A 19,204-nucleotide genomic window follows, 5' to 3' on the forward strand; every position below is an offset into this window, starting at 1 on the left:
GTGTGTGTGTGTGTGTGTCTGTGTGTGCATGTGTGTGTATGTGTGGTAGGGGCTAATGCGTTATACGTCAAAATTTACTGCTCAGCCACTGCATTTCATTGAAGTCTATTTTAAAGAAGAGGGGTTTACAGCTCACTCCAGTGCTGCCCGAACGATGAACCATGACTGTCATAAAAAAATATAAATAAATAAATAAAAAAACCATGGCATTGGTCAAAAACAATGAGTATTATACGGGTTGTACTGACTAGAGTGAGTGACTAACTGCAGCACAGACAGCAGCTGACAGCCTCTCCTGCTAAAAGTAACCCTCTGACTCAGACAAAGTGGAACCAGAAGTACTGAGTGAGCCATTTTTCAGAATTGAGAAAAAACCCCACAAACGTCCCCTTTTTTTTTCTTGACTCAACTGCATGTTGCTAGGCCTTACATTTTTGCCTTTTCTTTTTTCTTTTTTTTTGTTATACTGATTGTCTTTTTTAAAGTAATCAAAATCATGACTACTTTTTATTTGTCTTATCGAATATGTAATAAATATAGTTCCTACCTAAAATTAAAAAAAAAATTCCATGTCCATGTCAGTAGATTATTTTATAATATAATCCTTTAATAATCCTTAATTATTTAATAATAACTCTTTTTTCAATAAACTGTATTTAAGAGTATTTATGTTTGCTCATGATGTCAGCATGGTAACAATGTTTTTGCTATTTATCACAGCTTATATTTATACACATTTCAAATCAGCAGTATTTACCTAGGAACTCTGAGATTTTAGTAAATTCTGATTTAGTATGAAAGTTGTCTTTTAATATGGGTACAATCCAGGCAGGGATGAGTGGTATAAATGTGCTAGCAATGCTAAACTAACCTGTCTTTCAAAGATAAAAATATATCAATATAAGCTTGAATTTTTACATTCATTACATTTAATACAGATTAGCTCTTGACTTGACTTGATAATTAGCAATAAATAAATGTCTTAAAGCACAACTACAGCTCTTAAGTAAAATACACCGAATTATGTTTGTAATTAAAATCTTCCTAATCCAGAATGTAGATTAATGCATTCTTTCAGTGTCAGCCATGTCAGGTGATTCCAAACAGCAAAATGTCCCCTAAGCAAAATGATCTCTTTGTTGCCGACACCAGCAGTGATCGCGAAAACACAGCTGTGTAAAACACTGTCAGAAGGGGTGAAGGTGAATAAGGTGGATTATTTACTCATCTATCGATTTTGTTCCAAAATGCCTGTGGCATGAGAAACCAAAAATGAATAAACTAAACACACATTATCCAGTGATAGACAAATTATACAAAATAGCAGATGACAGGCATGTACATTTAATGATTTCTTGTTTGAAAAAGAGAACACTTTTCTTTCATTGATAAATATTTGATTTTAGCCTTGCCATCTATTCTCACAACCAGATGTCACTTGGTCCAGTTGAAACCACTTTGTGTTCTAGGGTTAAGTAAACTTTGGGTGTTGACTTTGCTTAAAGCTTCAGCGTGGCAGGAGAAAACAAGTTGTGGTTTGCAGAGAATTCAAACACAAGCAACTACAACCAGACTGAAAATCTGAATTATTTTTGTATCCACAGAACAAATTATTCCATCAGTTATGTATGTATTGATATGAATGATAAAGGGAAGTTTTTTCTTTAATTTTGCATATATAAGAAATGACATACAGCAGAAATGTGCATATGCTAGAAATGATGTGTGAAATAAAGCTGCAATGATGACACTTTTTCTCTGAAATGAGCACAAGATTTTTCCTTTGTCTGGACTTTTTGACTTTTCTCTACTAATGTAAAAACTTCCTGAGACGTAAAAACTACACAAACCGAGAGCGTATGATTTTCTTTCACATCAATGTAACAGCAATAATCTGTTCCTTATAAATCACCTTACTGAGCCTGAGCATGGACTTCTCCTACTACTACAAGCCTTGAAACTGCCAAGAAAAACAAACTCATTAAACTTGAACACTTGTGCTTTTGTCTCAATGATGGCTGAGTGGAATGAGCTCTTAACACAGTGAATGTCAAAAAGGAGCCGTAAAGCATGTGTGTGTGTGTGTGTGTGTGTGTGTGTGTGTGTGTGTGTGTGTGTGTGTGTGTGTGTGTGTGTGTGTGTGTGTGTGTGTGTGTGTGTGTGTGTGTGCGCATGATGAGGTCAGCCAATTCTACTGCTTGCTACTGTTTACAATCTCTGGATGGCTCCATCATCACAACAACGCATTCCAACTGTGAGTGAAAGTTCACTTTACAGGTTAAGCTCAGAGATATGATGAGATGAATGAAGATTAAGCAGACAGGCAAAAAATGTCTGTCAGTCTTAAGTGTTGGCTGCTGATAGACTTAATGACGATGAACAAATTCTTGCTACCAGATTTCACTCATACTGGAGTAAGATTGTTCTAAGCTGTCTAGAGATGCACAGTAATCTAGCTGGATGTCTGCAGGGGCTGGCAGTATATATTAATACCTCATAAAAAAAAAACGTTTTAAGGTTTTCCTTAATCTGTGTTTGTGCGTACCTGGTTGCATGTAAGCTGGATGGAAAGATAAAACCTTCCTGATCTATGGTTGTGTGAAACTGCCTGTTTTTTCTCTCTAGATAGCACTATTAACTAAATCCCATGTATTATTCTGATCCAAACATGTAAACAAAAGAAGCAGAACGTATAAAATGTCACACCCTTACAGACCATTCGACAAATTATAGGCTTTTGTGATATAAGGTCAGAAATCAAGATATATTCATTCTGACAATTTATATTTTGAGAGTAATTCAAATAAAAAACATATAATCATGAGTGTATGAGTGTCCAACTCCTACTAGTACAATATGGTAGGACCCAGCATTTAATTCTTATTCTTACAGTATTAAATGGAAGGAAGAATGGAAAATTTTATCCCATTCTTCCTTGCAAAAATACTTTGCTCTTTCTGCACATCTGCATGAGTCATTCTACAAGTATTCTAAGGGACTGAGACCTGGGGTCTGGGTCATTCCAAGACTTTGATCTTCCTTTGCCCTGAAACCATTCCTTGGCTGACATGAATGTGTGTCTTGGGTTGTTAACATGTTGTAAGGTGAAATTCTTCAACATTTTGATGCTGCCAGCATGTGTTATACCAAATTAGATTAATTATCCCATCAACAATGACTAGAGACCCTGTCCCAGCTGTAGAGAAGCAGTCCCAAATCATGATATAAACACCACGATGCTTTACAGTATGAATGATGAGCTGTATTGTCTTTTTGCCAAACATATCATTTAGATGTTGTGCACTCTTGGCATTAACTGTCTTGGCATTAACTTATGCATGCTGTCCATAAGGGAATAAAAAAACTACTTTTAAATTAAAGGCAAATGATTAAAAACTGATTTAACAAATGTATGCCTCACCCGTTCTCCTGTAGAAAAGATGCATGAAATCAGAATTCAAGTAGTAGCAGTATTTAATGCAGTCGTAGCTCAGATTGTTTAGGCCCTGGGTTGTTGATCAGAAGTTTGAGGTTCAAGCCCCAGTACTGTACTACCAAGCTGCTACTACTGGGCCCTCCAGGAGTGCTGTATTTTAGCTGAACCTGCACTCTAAACCCAACTACCAATGCTGGAAAATGTGAAGAAAAGAACTTCACGTAAATATGATAAATAAAGGATTCTTCTTCCAATGCCAGATGTGAATGGCTGTCACAGTTGTCACGGTGTCACTTTTGATTGGATCACTAAAAACAGATGTTAATACCAGGTATGAATGGGGCCTCAGAATCATGGCCTTAATGATAATCTTGGGTGTTCTTTTTTGGAATAAATTGTCTCCTTGCTGCCCTACACCATAGCTCAGAACCGAGGATGTGATAGCAGTAGCGGTAGTGGTTAAGCACTTAACCCTCAATTGCTCACCTGAATAAATAAGATATGTGTACGTAGCACTGGATAAGGGAGTCTGCAAAATGCCATAAATGTAAATGTAACCGTTCAGAATAAAGGAGTTTGTCACATGAAAGGTGCTGGACATTCCTTTAATTTCATTGGATGCTTTTTGGAAGCCTCCCTCAATAAATTATCTTTGTCCTGGCATCAACTTTAAAGGGTTGTCCTGGTCTTTACATTGTCAGTGCATATTACTTACAGCCTTTGCATGACTCCATGACTCATGCAATACCGCATATATTTTTCAGCAAGTCAGTATTTTTCAGTGATGGTCATGGTTAACACTTGGTCTCATTAAAGGTGGTATTGTGTGTCAGATTTATCTTCCCATCTAAAAAGGATGTGTATATTTATATCCATTGTCATTACAATTGCAAATGTATTTTGAGCCAAAAGTAATCCGAATGTAAGGAGTCAAATTCAAGGAATTTACAGCAATAAGAGTTTCAGATGATCTAATATATAATAAGTCTTCCAAAAGATTGCACACACTGTAATTAACTGTATACATGTAGCTTGGGGCAACTCACCTCAACTCCATCATATTCCTCGTCAAATAATGTGCAGTACTGCGGTAGACCAAGCTGCCTGAGCCATTTAGAGATGGACAGGTGCTTCATGGTAGATCGTCCACCACACACACACACCCTTCCTCTTCACACAGCCTGCAGCCTGGAGTCTAAGAAAGGGTTAGAAGGTTTAGTCATGTTAGAAGCTGTTTTTGTTAGATGTATGTGAAAGGTGTAGAAAGGTTAAGCTATAGGAAAAGCTTTCAGTTTTATCTGCAGTGTAGACAGGAAAGACATTTAAAGGTAGCATGAGGTGACATTTTTTGTAAGTTTTTGTCCCACTCAGCTAATACAAAGCTAATTCAAGATAAATATGTGGAAAAACTCTGGTCTCTGTTGCACCCCACCATCTATATCCAGGACGAGAAAAAAGCAATCATGTTATTTTCACTTCACAATATCTCATTCTCTTGCAATTGGATTCAGAAAAGGGCATATGCCCTAGGGCAGTGGGTGGTGAGTGGAGGAATCTTGCTGTCTATACCTTTATCTGTACAGTTAACATGAGATAATGCAGAAGCTCAATAAATGTTATTTTAGGGATTAAAGTGCAAAGATTGGATTTGTGCCCAGACATGTTAAAAGATTTGCACTGTGCTTTTACTTCACATAAAATAGAAGAAAACGGATCTAAGGTCAAAACTTAACCTTAGCCAGGGTGGTTATAAGAGGAGACTTAAAACTCAAACGGAGACTACAGCAATGTCATCAATACTGTTTCAAAAACACTCTCATCTACTGAGAACGCATGGTTGTACAAAGTGGTTGTACTTAAAATTCTAATATTTCTGTGATATGTATTTGTGTGTTTCAGTATCAGTGTATGCAGGTATGCGTGTGGGCTCCTTATGAATGCATTGATATTACAGATTGATGGTGCTTAGCTACAGTAGACACTAATTACTGTACAGACCAGCTTTTGTCTGTCTACTAGATTAATACTGACAGGTTTGCAATTCTACTGTATTTCTCTTCCGCACTCCAGGCAATCAGCTGTCACATCAGTAGTAGGTTTCTTTTACATAAGACATATTATGTTTGTAACTGTTATCTTGTAGGCCAAAGATATAAAGCTTTCATTTCCCCCATGCACAAATGACACAAATCACTTTTAACACAAGACCAAAAAATGCTGAGGAACCATTGCATTAAAAATGAGATGAAGCTGCAGAATGTCTTCTTATATCTTGGCAAAATGTGCAAGATGGCCATTAGAGTTATTAGATTACTGTGTGTGTGTGTGTGTGTGTGTGTACGTGCGTGCATGCATGCCTGTGTTAGTGGACAACTTCACCTTGGCAGCTAGAAATGCATCATCCAGTGTTCTAATCCATCACATGCACAGATCATTTATAGACATTATAAATTCAGATGCTTATCTAAAACACCTGTTTTAACTCATCAAGCAATTACTTAACCCTTAACAAGTTTAATCAGAGGGGGACACAGTGGCTTAGTGGTTAGCACGTTCGCCTCACACCTCCAGGGTTGGGGGTTCGATTCCCGCCTCCGCCTTGTGTGTGCGGAGTTTGCATGTTCTCCCCGTGCCTCGGGTTTTCTCCGGATACTCCGGTTTCCTCCCCTGGTCCAAAGACATGGATGGTAGGTTGATTGGCATCTCTGGAAAATTGTGTGTGAGTGAATGAGAGTGTGTGTGCCCTGCGATGGGTTGGCACTCCATCCAGGGTGTATCCTGCCTCGTTGCCCGATGACGCCTGAGATAGGCACAGGCTCCCGTGACCAGAGGTAGTTCGGATAAGCGAAGAAGTTTAATGAATGAATGAAGTAGAATCAGGAGTCGGACAAATGAAAACTCATTAAAAATGGCATTGCGTGGGTTTCCCATGACTAGAATGACTAATCTTCTCCCAACATTCTTCATTGCTACTGGTTTTGCTCATGTGAGCAAATGCAGATTCTCCAGAACATGACTGCCAATAAATTGTTAGTTAATTTGGCGTCTCAGCAGTGCTCATTATATAACACACTGCTGTACTGAACAGTGTTAGTACAGTGGTAATTCATTATTTGAATGGAATTATTTTCATTCGTTCATTTACTTTTCTTTTATCTTCAGTAACTTTTATTTGATCCTGGTCAGGGTCACAGGAGGTATCACATTATATTTTAAGTTCTTGTAATCACATGACCAAATAAAAGTATCAGAAAACAAATAATATTAAGTGTAGATAGTACTTTAAAGTATTTTATGCTAAACTTTGTCAAATCCAAAAACTACTAGCCCCTTTCCAATCAACAAATATTCTAGGAAAGCATATCTTTATATCGCAATTAGTGACATTTGATTCTCTGTTTAAAAAATAAAAGTAGAAAATCAAGCCATATCCATCCTTCTAGCTCTGTCCTTTAAAGAAACGTCTAAAATAAACCCCTCAGTACTAAGTGATTTTTTAAATATATATTAATACATTTCAATGACACGGAATTGCATGAAAAAACAAGACTGGATTAATTTAGGGAATTTCCCTACTCTAACCCACCTGTGTCAAACCAGCTTTATAGTACCAGGATTAATCTGTCTGTCGAAGCCAGAAAACCAACATAATTTGTTCTAGTCATGTGAGTCAGCATGGTCTTCAGACATAACAAGACACTTGTGCATGTCTACAAAACCATTATAAGACATAACACACACAAAAAAAAGACAAATAGACGTATGCATATAAAACTAAATTATATAAAAGATTTAATAAAATGTATAAACATTATCTAAACTAGCTAGCAATCTGAATATACTTACATTCATGCCATTTTGGCAGATGCACTTTCCACAAACCAACTTGAGTTCATCTCATTTATACAACTGAGCAGTTGTGGGTTAAGGGCCTTGCTCAAGGTCCAGATTGGATTTAAACTCACAAGCCTCCAATAAGTAGTCCAACATCTTAAGCACTGAGATACCACTTGTAGTACTAAGTAGATATCTTATTTAATGTTGCTTTTCTAGTAGAAGCTATTTTATCTACTTTAAGAGACTGCTTGTAGATATGTAAGCATTAAATATTACAATTTGACAGCTTTCAAAAGAAATGTAACCGTCAACAGTATTGAGCTATTGTCTCCCTTTTAACTGTTGCAAAAATATATTAATGCACAAATGCATTACAGTACACAACTCCCACACTAACGTGTGCTTCACCCGTCAGCCACCAATTACTGGTACATCAGACTATTCATTACATAAAAAAGGGTGGTGATGATGAAGGTATTGGAAACTAATGTACTCTTAGCTGGTGTGTGTGTGTGTGTGTGTGTGTGTGTGTGTGTGTGTGTGTGTGTGTGTGTGTGTGTGTGTGTGTGTGTGTGTGTGTGTGTGTGTGTGTGCACATGCAACAGTTCGATCCAATTCCCTTAAAAGCCACATTTTGCATTTCTTGTCAGGGTAACCTTCTATATATTAATCACATTTAAGGTCATATCTGTATGTCCTTGTCTACAAAGACTTACACACATCCACGAAAAGCAATGTCATTTATATGCATGGATCATTACTGTAAACGTGCAATAACAGAAATGTTGAAAAACGTGCAATATAATCTATGTGCAATATACATCTTTTTATACATTTTGTTTTGTACATAATGTATATTACACAGAAAGAATGTCTCCATTCTTTTTTTATATATTTGCATTTTATTACTCTTGGCTGCTGTAACAGTGAAATTCCCCCATTGTGGGATGAATAAAGGTCTATCATATCTTAAAGCCCTGATCATGTTTACTTTGGAAAAAGCCTTCAGTTCCACTTTAGTCAATCATGTTATTGTTTACTTCTTTTTAAAAAAAAATTCTGGTTTATTTCCAATTTTGGGGATTTTCTGAAAATGCTTGATTAGTTGATATTAACATGAGTGTGTTTTGAAAACTGCTGCACATCATGCTATTCTGTAACAAAGGCAAGTGATGAATATTTCATATTCTGAACTATATGTACTTCATTAATGCTGAAATTGTGTTGCTGTCTGGGTGGAGTTTTTGTACATTACTTCCACCACCCCAATACATGACAGAAGGTGGAGTGGTTATGCTAAATGGCCACTAGATGAGTAAAGATAAGTGAGTGTATCTGTCCTGCAATGGACTGGTGTCTCATCCACACTACTGTACATTCCCTTCACATGCCTAACAGTCCATTAGAGTTCAGATCTATTAGCTGTAGCATTTGTAAAAGGCTCTAATGGTTACTAAAAAAAATATTTTCCTTTTAAAGAAATACGTTCACTGTTTAACCATCAGTTTTAAATCTGCTTAATCACAGATGTCCTTTTCTGCTATTTTTGTAATTATGCACTACTCAGAATAAGCTGAAGTGAGATATCGTAAATAAATGGTTTCAGGTCTGTAGAGCACAGATACAGGTAGGTAAACTGTAAAAGCATTGCTCCTAATACTAATCCTATTACTCCTATACCTGCTGCTGCATGTAGCTCTTTTACTGCTTTATTCCCCTAGGCAGGGGTAGTAAACTTTTTTTCTGCATTTGTAGATTTTCATTCCTGTAACACTACAAATAAACAAAGTCTTGGCCTGTTTATAGCTTCAATATTGTAAGTAGTAACATTTAATAAAAGAATAATCGTTATTGGTAATCGCATATTGCTGCAGGATAAGAGGGGGAAATATCACATTAGTATTTGTTGTTACAGGAAATAAATGAACACGATTTGTTAATGCACCCAACTAATGTCTTCTATGCACCAAGTTGTGACTCCAAATGCATTTAAATGTAAAAAAAACAAACAAACAAACACAAAAGCACTTAAAGTTAATGGGGAGAGTGTGACATACATAAATAGGCAGTGAACAGTTAGTTATACTTTGCTCCTGAGTTTCATTGGTAACAGGTAAATTCATTTTTGACTCACTACAATCACTCCTACACCAGCTTAAGAGATACTTGACCTACGCTTCGACATTTGGGAGCTGCAGAGGAGGCAGGCACCGTCCTCTCTCTCCTCTCCCTCTGTGATTCTTTTGCAATGAGACAGATAACAGCTCACTTCATGCACTCTCTGGACAACAACTACAAGAACAATGTACAGTTCATAAAAAACTAATGATTTTCAGTTAAAGATGAGATCATTAAAGGTACTATATGAAGCATATAAGTCTGTGAGGTAAGCTGATCTCACTTGTAAAGTAGATCGATAATGACCAAAATGATGACCATAATGATTCCAATCTTTCTTTCATCCTATTGCACCTCTATCTATAGAAGGTTTCATTTTCTCTTGTTAACCATGGATAATAAACTGAGAGAGGAATGTTTTTCTCCATTTAAAATATGCCTTCCAGGCCTGTACTGGGGCAAACAACCCAGGACTGAATCACACATTCTCTGGCAGCTGTTGACTCATCCTCAAAAAATATGGTGCCAGATTCTTCTGCTACTGCAGCTGTCCAGGTTACAGTAAATACTGGCAAGAGGCCCCAGGTTCAAAGGGTGCATGGTAGAGAATGTTACACACAATATACAGGAGATGTTACAGTAAGTATTCCTGTGTCTTGTTATGTTCAAACACTAATTAAAGTATAATCACTGTTTATGTACAGATGTCACACTCTGCCTCTAAGAAGGGACTTTAGATAATAGGTTATATTTAGATTATGCGTATATGGTGGTGAGACGAATTAAAATCTTAAAAATGCAAATTACTTTAGAAACAATTACATTAGTCTGGTCCATTGTTCTCAATAGCCTTTTCTACTGCTGCTTAAATCTGATAGATCTTTGTGACACAATGCAAAATAAAAATAAAAAAGGCTATTCATTCGACTAACTCATATCATAAGCTTAATTACAGAAGAAACTATGAACGAAATCATTTCCTGTGAACTAGAGATCAATTTCATTTTCTTTTCTTGAGAATGTGTCCGTGTTCATTAAAAAATGCACAACATGGGAACATGACATTTAAAGACATGGTAATCAAAATGTATGCCAAAGAATAGGCATAGCACAGGAATACACTCTGGGTGGGATGCCAGATCTTCACAGGCCACACCTATACACACTTTTTCACAAGTAGTTACTATTTAGTGTCACTAAACCACCTACTGGCATGTATTTTTTGGGAAGTGGCAGGAAATGAGGAAACCCAATGTTTTTATGAAACTTTAATAAATACCAGACTACTTCATGGTTTATAGTCAATATAAAGTAGAATTATTATTATTCCAGGAAATTTAATTGGTTGTTCTGTTCTGTTGTTAAAGCAACTGGTTAACTTGTTTAGCACTAATTCTCTGGCTGGGTTTTGACTCAGGGCAATATCCATCATACAGTTATTGCATTAATTGTTTTAATTGTTTTTATTGGCATTCAGTGTTCACAGTTCACACGAAGACAGACAGGATCAATTCAGTTAAAGCAAGATGGATAAGCTATCTAATCAAACAATTGTTGCTTCTGTCCAATCAACCAATTGCGTCTTTCAGTTAGATAACTATTACTAAAATTAATATAACATTTTTACATTACTCTTTGTATTTTAAAATATAAAAATTAATCATGCTGTATCCACGGTATCTGGTCCTGATCGTGAGTTCTAATTTCTAACTGATACTAACACTGATGTTTCAGTGTTCTCCCCATGTCCACCCGGAATTCCATCAGGTTCTCCTGTTTCCTCTCACCTCTCTAAAACATGCCAGCAGGTAGATTAGAAGTCAAAAATAAGCCTCTACAAATATGTATACACACCAAGACCTGCAGTGGACTGGAATCCCATCCTTGTGCATTGGTCTCAGGATATCATCTGGAACCACCATGAGCCAGTCCATGATATGTTAGGGCTGGAAAAAGGTAACGATCAGATCAAGACCTAAACCTAAGTATCCTACAATAGAGTGTATTAACCAGTGTTAATCTTCTCTCACCACACACAAGTTATTGCACTCTTTTGTTCTCTGTCCAATATCTCTCAGTAGAAAACAATATATCAAGACCTGCTGAGCCTGTGATTGCATATTGGGTGTGCATGACTGTGCTGGGGTTTTGGCATGATGAAAGAGACTAAATGGAAATGCTGCCAGCATGCCTTATTGTTGTGGTAAGACTGAAGCCTAAATACACCTCATGTCTCGCTCCATATCTCTACCTTGCCACACCATTATAACCCCAAATTGCAACCGAGTGCAACAAATGTCTCTCTATCTACCTGTCCTGCACATGCTCCTTAGAGATTGGAAGCCAGTCTAAACTGAACTCGGATCAAGTTCAAAAAGTCCTGGTCACTTGGCCAGACAGATTGTCATTTCTGTAATGGAAGCTTTTTAAAGCAATGGGGCATTACTGCAGTCAAGATCCATTGCCAGAAGAACTTTGATCAAGGGCACATGGGGTTCCGCCATTGGGTTATGTAAAAAAAAACATAGCTTTTTTTTTTTTACATACACATAAGCTACGGAGGTAAATATTTTAACCCTCTTTATGACCCATGAGTCAATAATCACTCAACACGAGAAGAGCGAGTGGCCATTTCCCGTTACTCTGAAACTCTATCAGAGGCATATCATTTCTATCCTGAGTACACTGTAACATACTCCAAATCCTACATTACATTTCTTACAAGCACAACCACTGTAATAAATACAGCTATGCAGAAATCTCAAGTCTAGTCATGCACTGTTTGGATACAAAATGTAGTGTTTCTCTGTCATTAATTATAACTTGGCATAAATATGTTTCTTTGAGAATCAAGCAACATACTGTATCTAGTCAGAAAGTGTGTCAAGCATTATGTGGTTCAAATCCTTCATTTAATTTTAGATCAAACACAAATATGCATCTCAGTCAGAAGTATTCAAATGCAATACTTACACCGTACCTGTAAAACTTAATGCTGCTTTTCAACACAATCTTTACTTAATGCAATTTACTATCAATGCTGATATGGCACGCAGACGTTATTAAACTGAAGCCATTACTGATATGGAGTTTGCAGTCCTGAAATGCAGTGCAGTTATTATTGTGTGAGATCATGCAATATGCAATGAATATCTTAGTATAAACTGATGCAATGAGGTGAGGGAAAGAGATTATATTAAAAAGAAGTTAGTTTTTGCTAAACTTACTGTGATGCTCTGCGCACACTGATGCAGACTGGATCCAACCCGAAACTCGGTTACTCCGTTGCACCGAAATCTGCTTCCTTTGCTGCAGTCAATCATTCAGCCACAACACAGCGAGGTGTCGGTTCATCATCATGATGCTCGCTGTTCCCTAGTCACCTGAATAGGGCAGAGGCAGAGATGCTGCACGTGCACTCCTCCACAGCGCCGCCTGCGACCCTTCACGCGCGCACGATACGGTTGAACACGCTTGTTGAGCTTGCGCGGTGACCGCGCGCGTGTGTGTGTGTGTGTGCCATGCACTGCGAAACTGCTTACTGTAGATGTATTCAGCTGTAATTATTGATATTTAATTAGGATGTTGTTTGGTTTCATTATAAAGCAATATGCAGTATATGCACTGGGAAAAAAAACAATATTGTAGGCTGTATTATATCTTACTGTCAATCTAGGTTGCCAATAAAGTAATGTAAAATAACTAAATATGAATATCTGTTTATTTGAATGGTGCCAGTAATAGTGTGTCAGTGTAGAAACGAATCAATACATTTGCAGTTCAATAAGCAATGCATATTCTCCTACAAAGCTAAATGAATAAATAAATGTGCTTTGATTTTCTCTGAATTCTGTAAATTATGTGGAGCCTGTTAGATGACCATCATGTTGTTGTTTTTTTGATGCATGAAATCCGTCAAGTTAAAAATATTTATGTGATGTACAAGTGGATGTACAATTGGGATTTATACAGAGAAGATGTGCATGCACATGTATAGTGTATATATAGATCTCTTCATCTTCAGGGTCATGGGATATCCAGTGCCTAAGCCAGAGTCATGAGGTGGGAATATACCATGGATGGGATGCCAGTCCACCACAAAGCAAGGCAGTGTACAAACACACACACACACACACACACACACACACACACACACACACACACACACACACACACACACACACACACACACACACACACACATTCATGTTTGCCAATTCAGCTTGCAGCATTGTTATGGAAGGAACCCAAAGCACCCAGGGGGAAACTAATGTCGAGAACATTAGTGTGACAGTGTGACAGTGTATCAAGTCTAAAAAAAAATGCAGCAGCTGGCATTCTTATTTTAGGAAAATGCATAATTTAGGAAGTCTGTCCCTCATGTTAAAAGATGAGAGTGAGTAGTGTCGCACCTTTGCATTCCTCTGATCCCAGGCATTTACAAACAGCTTCATGGGAGCACAATAACTGTACAATGAGCACAAAAGCAGGCGTTTCTCTTCTACAGCATGTCCTAATTGGAGCTGCAAATATTGATGCACTGCCTGTAGTAGATGACATGAGTGGCAAAGGCATAGTGTCTCTACTGTGTGTGTGTGTGTGTGTGTGTGTGTGTGTGTGTGTGTGTGTGTGTGTGTGTGTGTGTGTGTGTGTGTGTGTGTGTGTGTGTGTGTGTGTGTGTGTGTGTGTGAGAGAGAGAGATAGAGAGAGAGAGAGAGAGAGAGAGAGAGAGAGATGGAGAGAGAGAGAGAGAGAGAGAGAGAGAGAGAGAGAGAGAGAGAGAGAGAGAGAGAGAGAGAGAGATGGAGAGAGAGAGGGAGTGTGTGCAAATAGCCTCACAAAGGATCCAGTGAGATGCAACACAAATGTCATATTGTTGCTGGTACATTTTTCTATACTGGAGTAGGAGAAAAAAGCACCCACTTACTGCACAGGACCTGCTGTAAGTTCTGCTTTTTACTTCAGCCATTTGGAACTTGTGTGAGTGCTGCTAAAGGGTCCCAGAATCTGGATACCTAATAATAAGTAGCATAAGAAGAATGCTCATAGAACTGTATGTCACTATAATGCTCACTTAATGCTCTAGCATGTGTGTGTGTGTGTGTGTGTGTGTGTGTGTGTGTGTGTGTGTGTGTGTGTGTGTGTGTGTGTGTGTGTGTGTGTGTGTGTGTGTGTGTGTGTGTGTGTGTGTGTGTGTGTGTGTGTAGTTGCCCATGGATCTCCCTGCCCAGACAAGCTCCTAGTGAAATGCTGCACCATGAGAAAACTGCACTGTCCCATAAAATACACACATCTCTTTTCACACATATCTGCACCATCAGTTCGAAACATTTTGTGATACCTGTTTTGCTTTTACAATGTCTCTAATTTGTGTTGTTTATGGAATGTTTTGAAATCAAAGTAAATTTAATTTTCAGAGTATCTGTCTCTCACATAGAAAAAGACTTAAGTCATACTGACAGAAAAAAGTGGGGAAAAATCACTGTGAAGTTTATCCTCATCCCCTTGTCTTTCTGTTCCTTGTCCACCATCTGTGAGTTACAGGCCATGTCCCTTTTCCCCTACAGCCATCATTTATCACATGCACTCACCTGCCTGATGGCCAAGCCTCTCTAAACCCCCTGCTGCCAAAACCCGCTGAAACTGAGACTGCACACTATTTCATGGAACAATGATAAATTATCCTGATGACAAATTGAAGCCAGAGTAAGGTCACTGATTCATTCGAACGTGGCTTCACAGAAGTTTGGCTTGAGCCATGACAAAAGAGAAATGGGCATCAAAGTAAATAGAGCTTCTCCATTGCCCAGGAAATGCCCTCTGAAATTACATGTGTCCTCTGAAATTACACGCGTCCTTTGAAATTGAGGTGGAAAAAAATCAAAGAAATGAAAGAAAAAAGATTAAGGCATCATTTTAATTTGACTGTTTTATTTTGCTTGTATCATAAACACACATACATCTGTTTTTTGTATAATTTTTTTTTTACAAAGCATAAAAGAATATATTTTTCACACAGAGTTTGCATATAGTGTGCAAACATGCATGCTTTATTTGTGTTTTAAAAGAAAGACAAAACCCCCTGCAGCTCAAACACCATTCTTTTCCCTACCAAAACAACATACACACAGTTTAACTAGTCAAAGTTATTGAGTCGAAAACGTTTGGGCTTTTTTATGTAGATTGTTTTGTACTGAAAAGGTTTTCTAACATTCCTAACAGAGACCACTAGCTTGCATCTGTTCTTATTAAGCGTTTTTTGCGCCCTCTAGTGGATAACAAAGATAAACATTTCGCAGCCAAATAGTTTAAGTTCTAGCACATCACTAGTATGGGCTGTTAGCATAACGAAAATGATTGGAATAATATTTCACCGAGTAGTGACTCAATTTTGAGCTTTATCTTCATTATTTGCTTTTGATTTCTGTGTCACAAAAGCCTAGTGCATTTCTAAATAGTACTCATATTTCTGTAATAGTACTATGTCAGTGTGCAAATATGTGTTGTTGTTGTTGTTGTTTTTTAAACGCACATTGATTTTGTTTATTTTGTTCATTAAGCAGACAATAAGAATACAACGCGCATTGATGATGACGTAGGAACCAAGTAGCGCCATACTACTGTTTCTGCACGGTAGGGATTCTGCGAACACCTCACATTCGCGTGTATGTTGACCTTTTATCCATCCTCTGTATGGATTTCTAAGTTTTTTTTTGTACATGTAGAAGGTAAAAGGTGCGTGTTATTTTATAAATATGGCTCTGAATAAAATAAAGACGTGTCATCGGAGTGTGTTCAGGTGAGTAATAAAACGCAGGACACTGCTTTTAGCTTAGCTTAGCACAGGTGTGCTAACAACACATCAGTGTCAGTGACAGAGTAACAATCAGCTGTACAGCTGAAGATCGCAGTTTAAATGGACCCCAATACTTAACTTTCTTAACTTCAGTTACACCTATTCATGCAATTATTTAACCAGCAATGTTGCAGCAGAACAAGACAGAAAATCATACAGATTCTGACTGGCAGCTTCAGCTAATGACATCTTAGTGAACTGTAGCTTGATTATTGGTGCCAGACAGGCTGGTTTGAGTATTTCTATAACTACTGATCTGCTGGGATTTTTACAGACAGCAGTTTCTAGAGTTAGAACAATAGAAAAATATCCAGTAAGCAGCAGTTTAGCCAACAAGGAAACAGTAACTATGCACAATTGTGGTGAGCAGAAAAGCATCTCCATTCCATGTACACAGAGGACACAGACTCACCACTGGACAGTTGAAAACTGAAAAACTAGACTGAACTGAAGAATCTAAATATCTGATGAGACATAAACAATATGGTCAGAATTTGGCACCAAAGGCATGAATCCTTGTAGCCAACCACCAATGTGTCGACAGTCCTGGCAGGTGGAGGTGGTGTAATCGTGTGGGGAATGTTTTCTTGGCACAATTTATTCACTTGATGGGCACAGAATGCATCAGTTCATTGCCACATCTTCTGATGGCTACTTTGAGTGTGACCGTGCATCATGACACAAAGCAAACTGCATGAAGGGATCCTGAAAAATCCATGCCATGAGGAATTGCAGCTGTTTTTAAAGCAAAGTGAGAGAATAAGTACAGTGTTCCTAATAAAGTGCTCATGGAGTGCATGCTGTGGATAAAGTGATTCTAATTTAGATCTAGCTGCTATTGACTGGACTGTAGCAAGAACTAATTTGTTTTGTGGACATTTTAAATAATTAAATGTTACATAACTTAATATACAGTAAATGTTGTGTAAAAGCAAGCAAATAAAGTAAAATTTGTCAATCTTTTATAAATTGCTGTGGTTTGAGAGGAATGTAAAAGCAAAATAGCAAAATAATCAATGTATTGATTGATTATTCTATTTAAATATAGAATATAATAATATAATTATATTAATTATTTTAATAGGGTTGTCCCAGGTCATACAGTATACAAATAAGGCAACTACATGCACACAGTTTAGACAGTATACTATGTTAAAATCATTAAGCTGGAATTATTTATCCACTTTAGTACATTCTCTCTGCATTAATAACACCAATGTCCCATTCACATGCTCATGTTTTCTTTCTCTGTATGTTTGTTTAATTGTGTTATTTCATTCACTTTAGGTGTCTCCAGGAAGTGATGTCTCAGAGATGTTTGCTTGCCATGTCTTCGTTTCACACCACAGGCACTCAGTCAAACTCAAACAAATCTTCTGTGGTTCGCTGTAGCAGACAGAAATACGAGCGCATGTACCCGGTGTTGCTCGTGCGTCCTGATGGCTCCACCATTAATATCAGATACAAAGAACCTCGGAGGATTATAATGGTTAGTGCAGTGGCTTAATTTTACATTTCGATTACACCATTTGACAAACACCCTTATCCAGAGCAGCTTACATTTTTAGTTTATACAACTCAGCAATTGAGGGTTAAGGGTCTTGCTCAGGGGCCCAGCAGTGGTAGCTTGGTGGACCCTGAATTCCTTGAATGGATCCCTTCTGATTAGTAGACAAACACATTAACCATTAGGCTACCACACTGTTAAATTATTGCAGCCACTCGGAGTCTGCGTGGAGAAAAATATAATAATAATTCATATTATATACCAGTTTTATTCAGTTTGTAGTTTGGTAACAAGTTCAAAAGTTTGTATCCCTTTGACACACTATTTAATATCTTTAAAGTGGGCTTTGTTAAAGTGTCTAAATTGGCAGCACATTTATTTAAGGTTTAAATAAATATTTAAATAATTTATAATGTTTAAACAAGGTTTAAGGTTTTAAATGGTTAAAGGCAAGATCACATGCCCAAAAAACAGAAAATCCTGCGAATGTTTTAACTACCAGAGAAATTTACACACATACAAACAGACAGCAGTAGCTCTTAAAATTATGGATAAAAGTTTGTTTTATATAATGAATAAATATAAATATTACTGTTATGTAGATTCATGTCACTGTTAGTATCTCATTACAATATTATGTTCTTATTAAGATCTTATGATTTTACCATTTTTCTTCCTTTTGATGAAGGATATTTAATGTCATTAATTTTTGAAGGAGAAAGGTATACAAACTTTCTATTGAATTGTATATATTGTCCAATTTTCTGTCATGTGTTTCAGATGCCTGTGGACATTACAAGTCTGTCAGAGGAGGAGAGAAAGGCAAGGATGCGAAAGAGGGATCCTAAGAAGGACATGGCTAAAAGAAAGGATGATGAGTTTGAGGATGACTTTAAACTGGAGGACTACAGCAAGTTCTGGAAGAAAACATAAACAGATCAGCTTTCTTCAGTCAGCAAATTTACAGTTTTACATGAACAGAACTTACACTATTGTTCCTTTTTTTTTTATTATCAAATCAATAAAGGTTCATAAAAGTTAATGTCTCTTTTTATCTCATTTTGCTGCCTATATATATATGTGTGTGTGTGTGGGGTGTGTGTGTGTGTGTGTGTGTGTAATGATGTTGAATGATGTAAAGTGCTAATAAATCTCTAAACAAAGTATTCCACCAAAGCTCTTAGAATGTATCATATGATATCAATATGCTGTAAATGACACAACACTTTCTGACAGAATTACAGGACCTAATCTGGAATATCTAAAATCCAATTTGTCCAATTAAGTTCTGTTTGCATATCTGTCCATCACAAGCAACACCACAGTAAATCATATACTGTATTAAATGCCACAGTTTTGATGTGAGGGCAGCACAGTGGTGCAGGAGGTTGTGTTTTCACCTCACAGCTCCAGGGTCGATCCAGAGCTCAGGGCATTTTGTGTGTTGAGT

The 19,204-nt window shown here is 37.3% G+C and overlaps 2 protein-coding genes across 5 annotated transcripts in view; one reads left to right on the forward strand and one right to left on the reverse strand.

Moving 5' to 3' along the window:
• bcar3 (BCAR3 adaptor protein, NSP family member) overlaps positions 1-12,806 on the reverse strand; it is a 70,574-nt gene extending 57,768 nt beyond the window's left edge. The window contains exons 1-3 of one of the 3 annotated variants that reach the window (XM_027166521.2): positions 12,619-12,798; positions 11,246-11,337; positions 4,483-4,631 (exon numbers count right to left, since the gene is read on the reverse strand). In XM_027166521.2, the coding sequence (XP_027022322.2) occupies positions 4,483-4,572 (90 nt within the window). In that variant the 5' untranslated portion in view covers positions 4,573-4,631; positions 11,246-11,337; positions 12,619-12,798. Of the gene's footprint in view, positions 1-4,482; positions 4,632-11,245; positions 11,338-12,618 lie in introns of all 3 variants that reach the window. The other 2 variants (XM_027166523.2, XM_027166522.2) reach the window with 2 other exon arrangements.
• A 3,178-nt stretch (positions 12,807-15,984) lies between these two features.
• On the forward strand, positions 15,985-18,796 carry mrpl55 (mitochondrial ribosomal protein L55). Of its 2 annotated transcripts, none has more exons than XM_027166449.2 (3): positions 15,985-16,024; positions 17,535-17,736; positions 18,535-18,796. In XM_027166449.2, exons 2-3 carry the CDS (start codon positions 17,551-17,553, stop codon positions 18,685-18,687), a joined length of 339 nt encoding a protein of 112 aa, XP_027022250.2. In that variant the 5' UTR covers positions 15,985-16,024; positions 17,535-17,550; the 3' UTR covers positions 18,688-18,796. The 2 variants fall into 2 exon arrangements, with proteins under 2 accessions (XP_027022250.2, XP_027022249.2); XM_027166448.2 differs by lacking the exon at positions 15,985-16,024 and adding an exon at positions 16,031-16,190.
• The last annotated feature ends 408 nt before the right edge of the window (positions 18,797-19,204 follow it).

This window comes from Tachysurus fulvidraco, chromosome 14, assembly GCF_022655615.1.
Source record: "Tachysurus fulvidraco isolate hzauxx_2018 chromosome 14, HZAU_PFXX_2.0, whole genome shotgun sequence".
Lineage (NCBI taxonomy): Eukaryota > Metazoa > Chordata > Actinopteri > Siluriformes > Bagridae > Tachysurus > Tachysurus fulvidraco.

Excerpts from the sequence above, each read along its gene's own strand:
- mrpl55 (XM_027166448.2), top strand. The coding sequence starts at position 16,147 with ATGGCTCTGAATAAAATAAAGACGTGTCATCGGAGTGTGTTCAG. Across the intron at positions 16,191-17,534 it reads TGTCATCGGAGTGTGTTCAG|GTGTCTCCAGGAAGTGATGT; the intron begins GTGAGTAATAAA and ends CATTCACTTTAG. Across the intron at positions 17,737-18,534 it reads AACCTCGGAGGATTATAATG|ATGCCTGTGGACATTACAAG; the intron begins GTTAGTGCAGTG and ends CATGTGTTTCAG.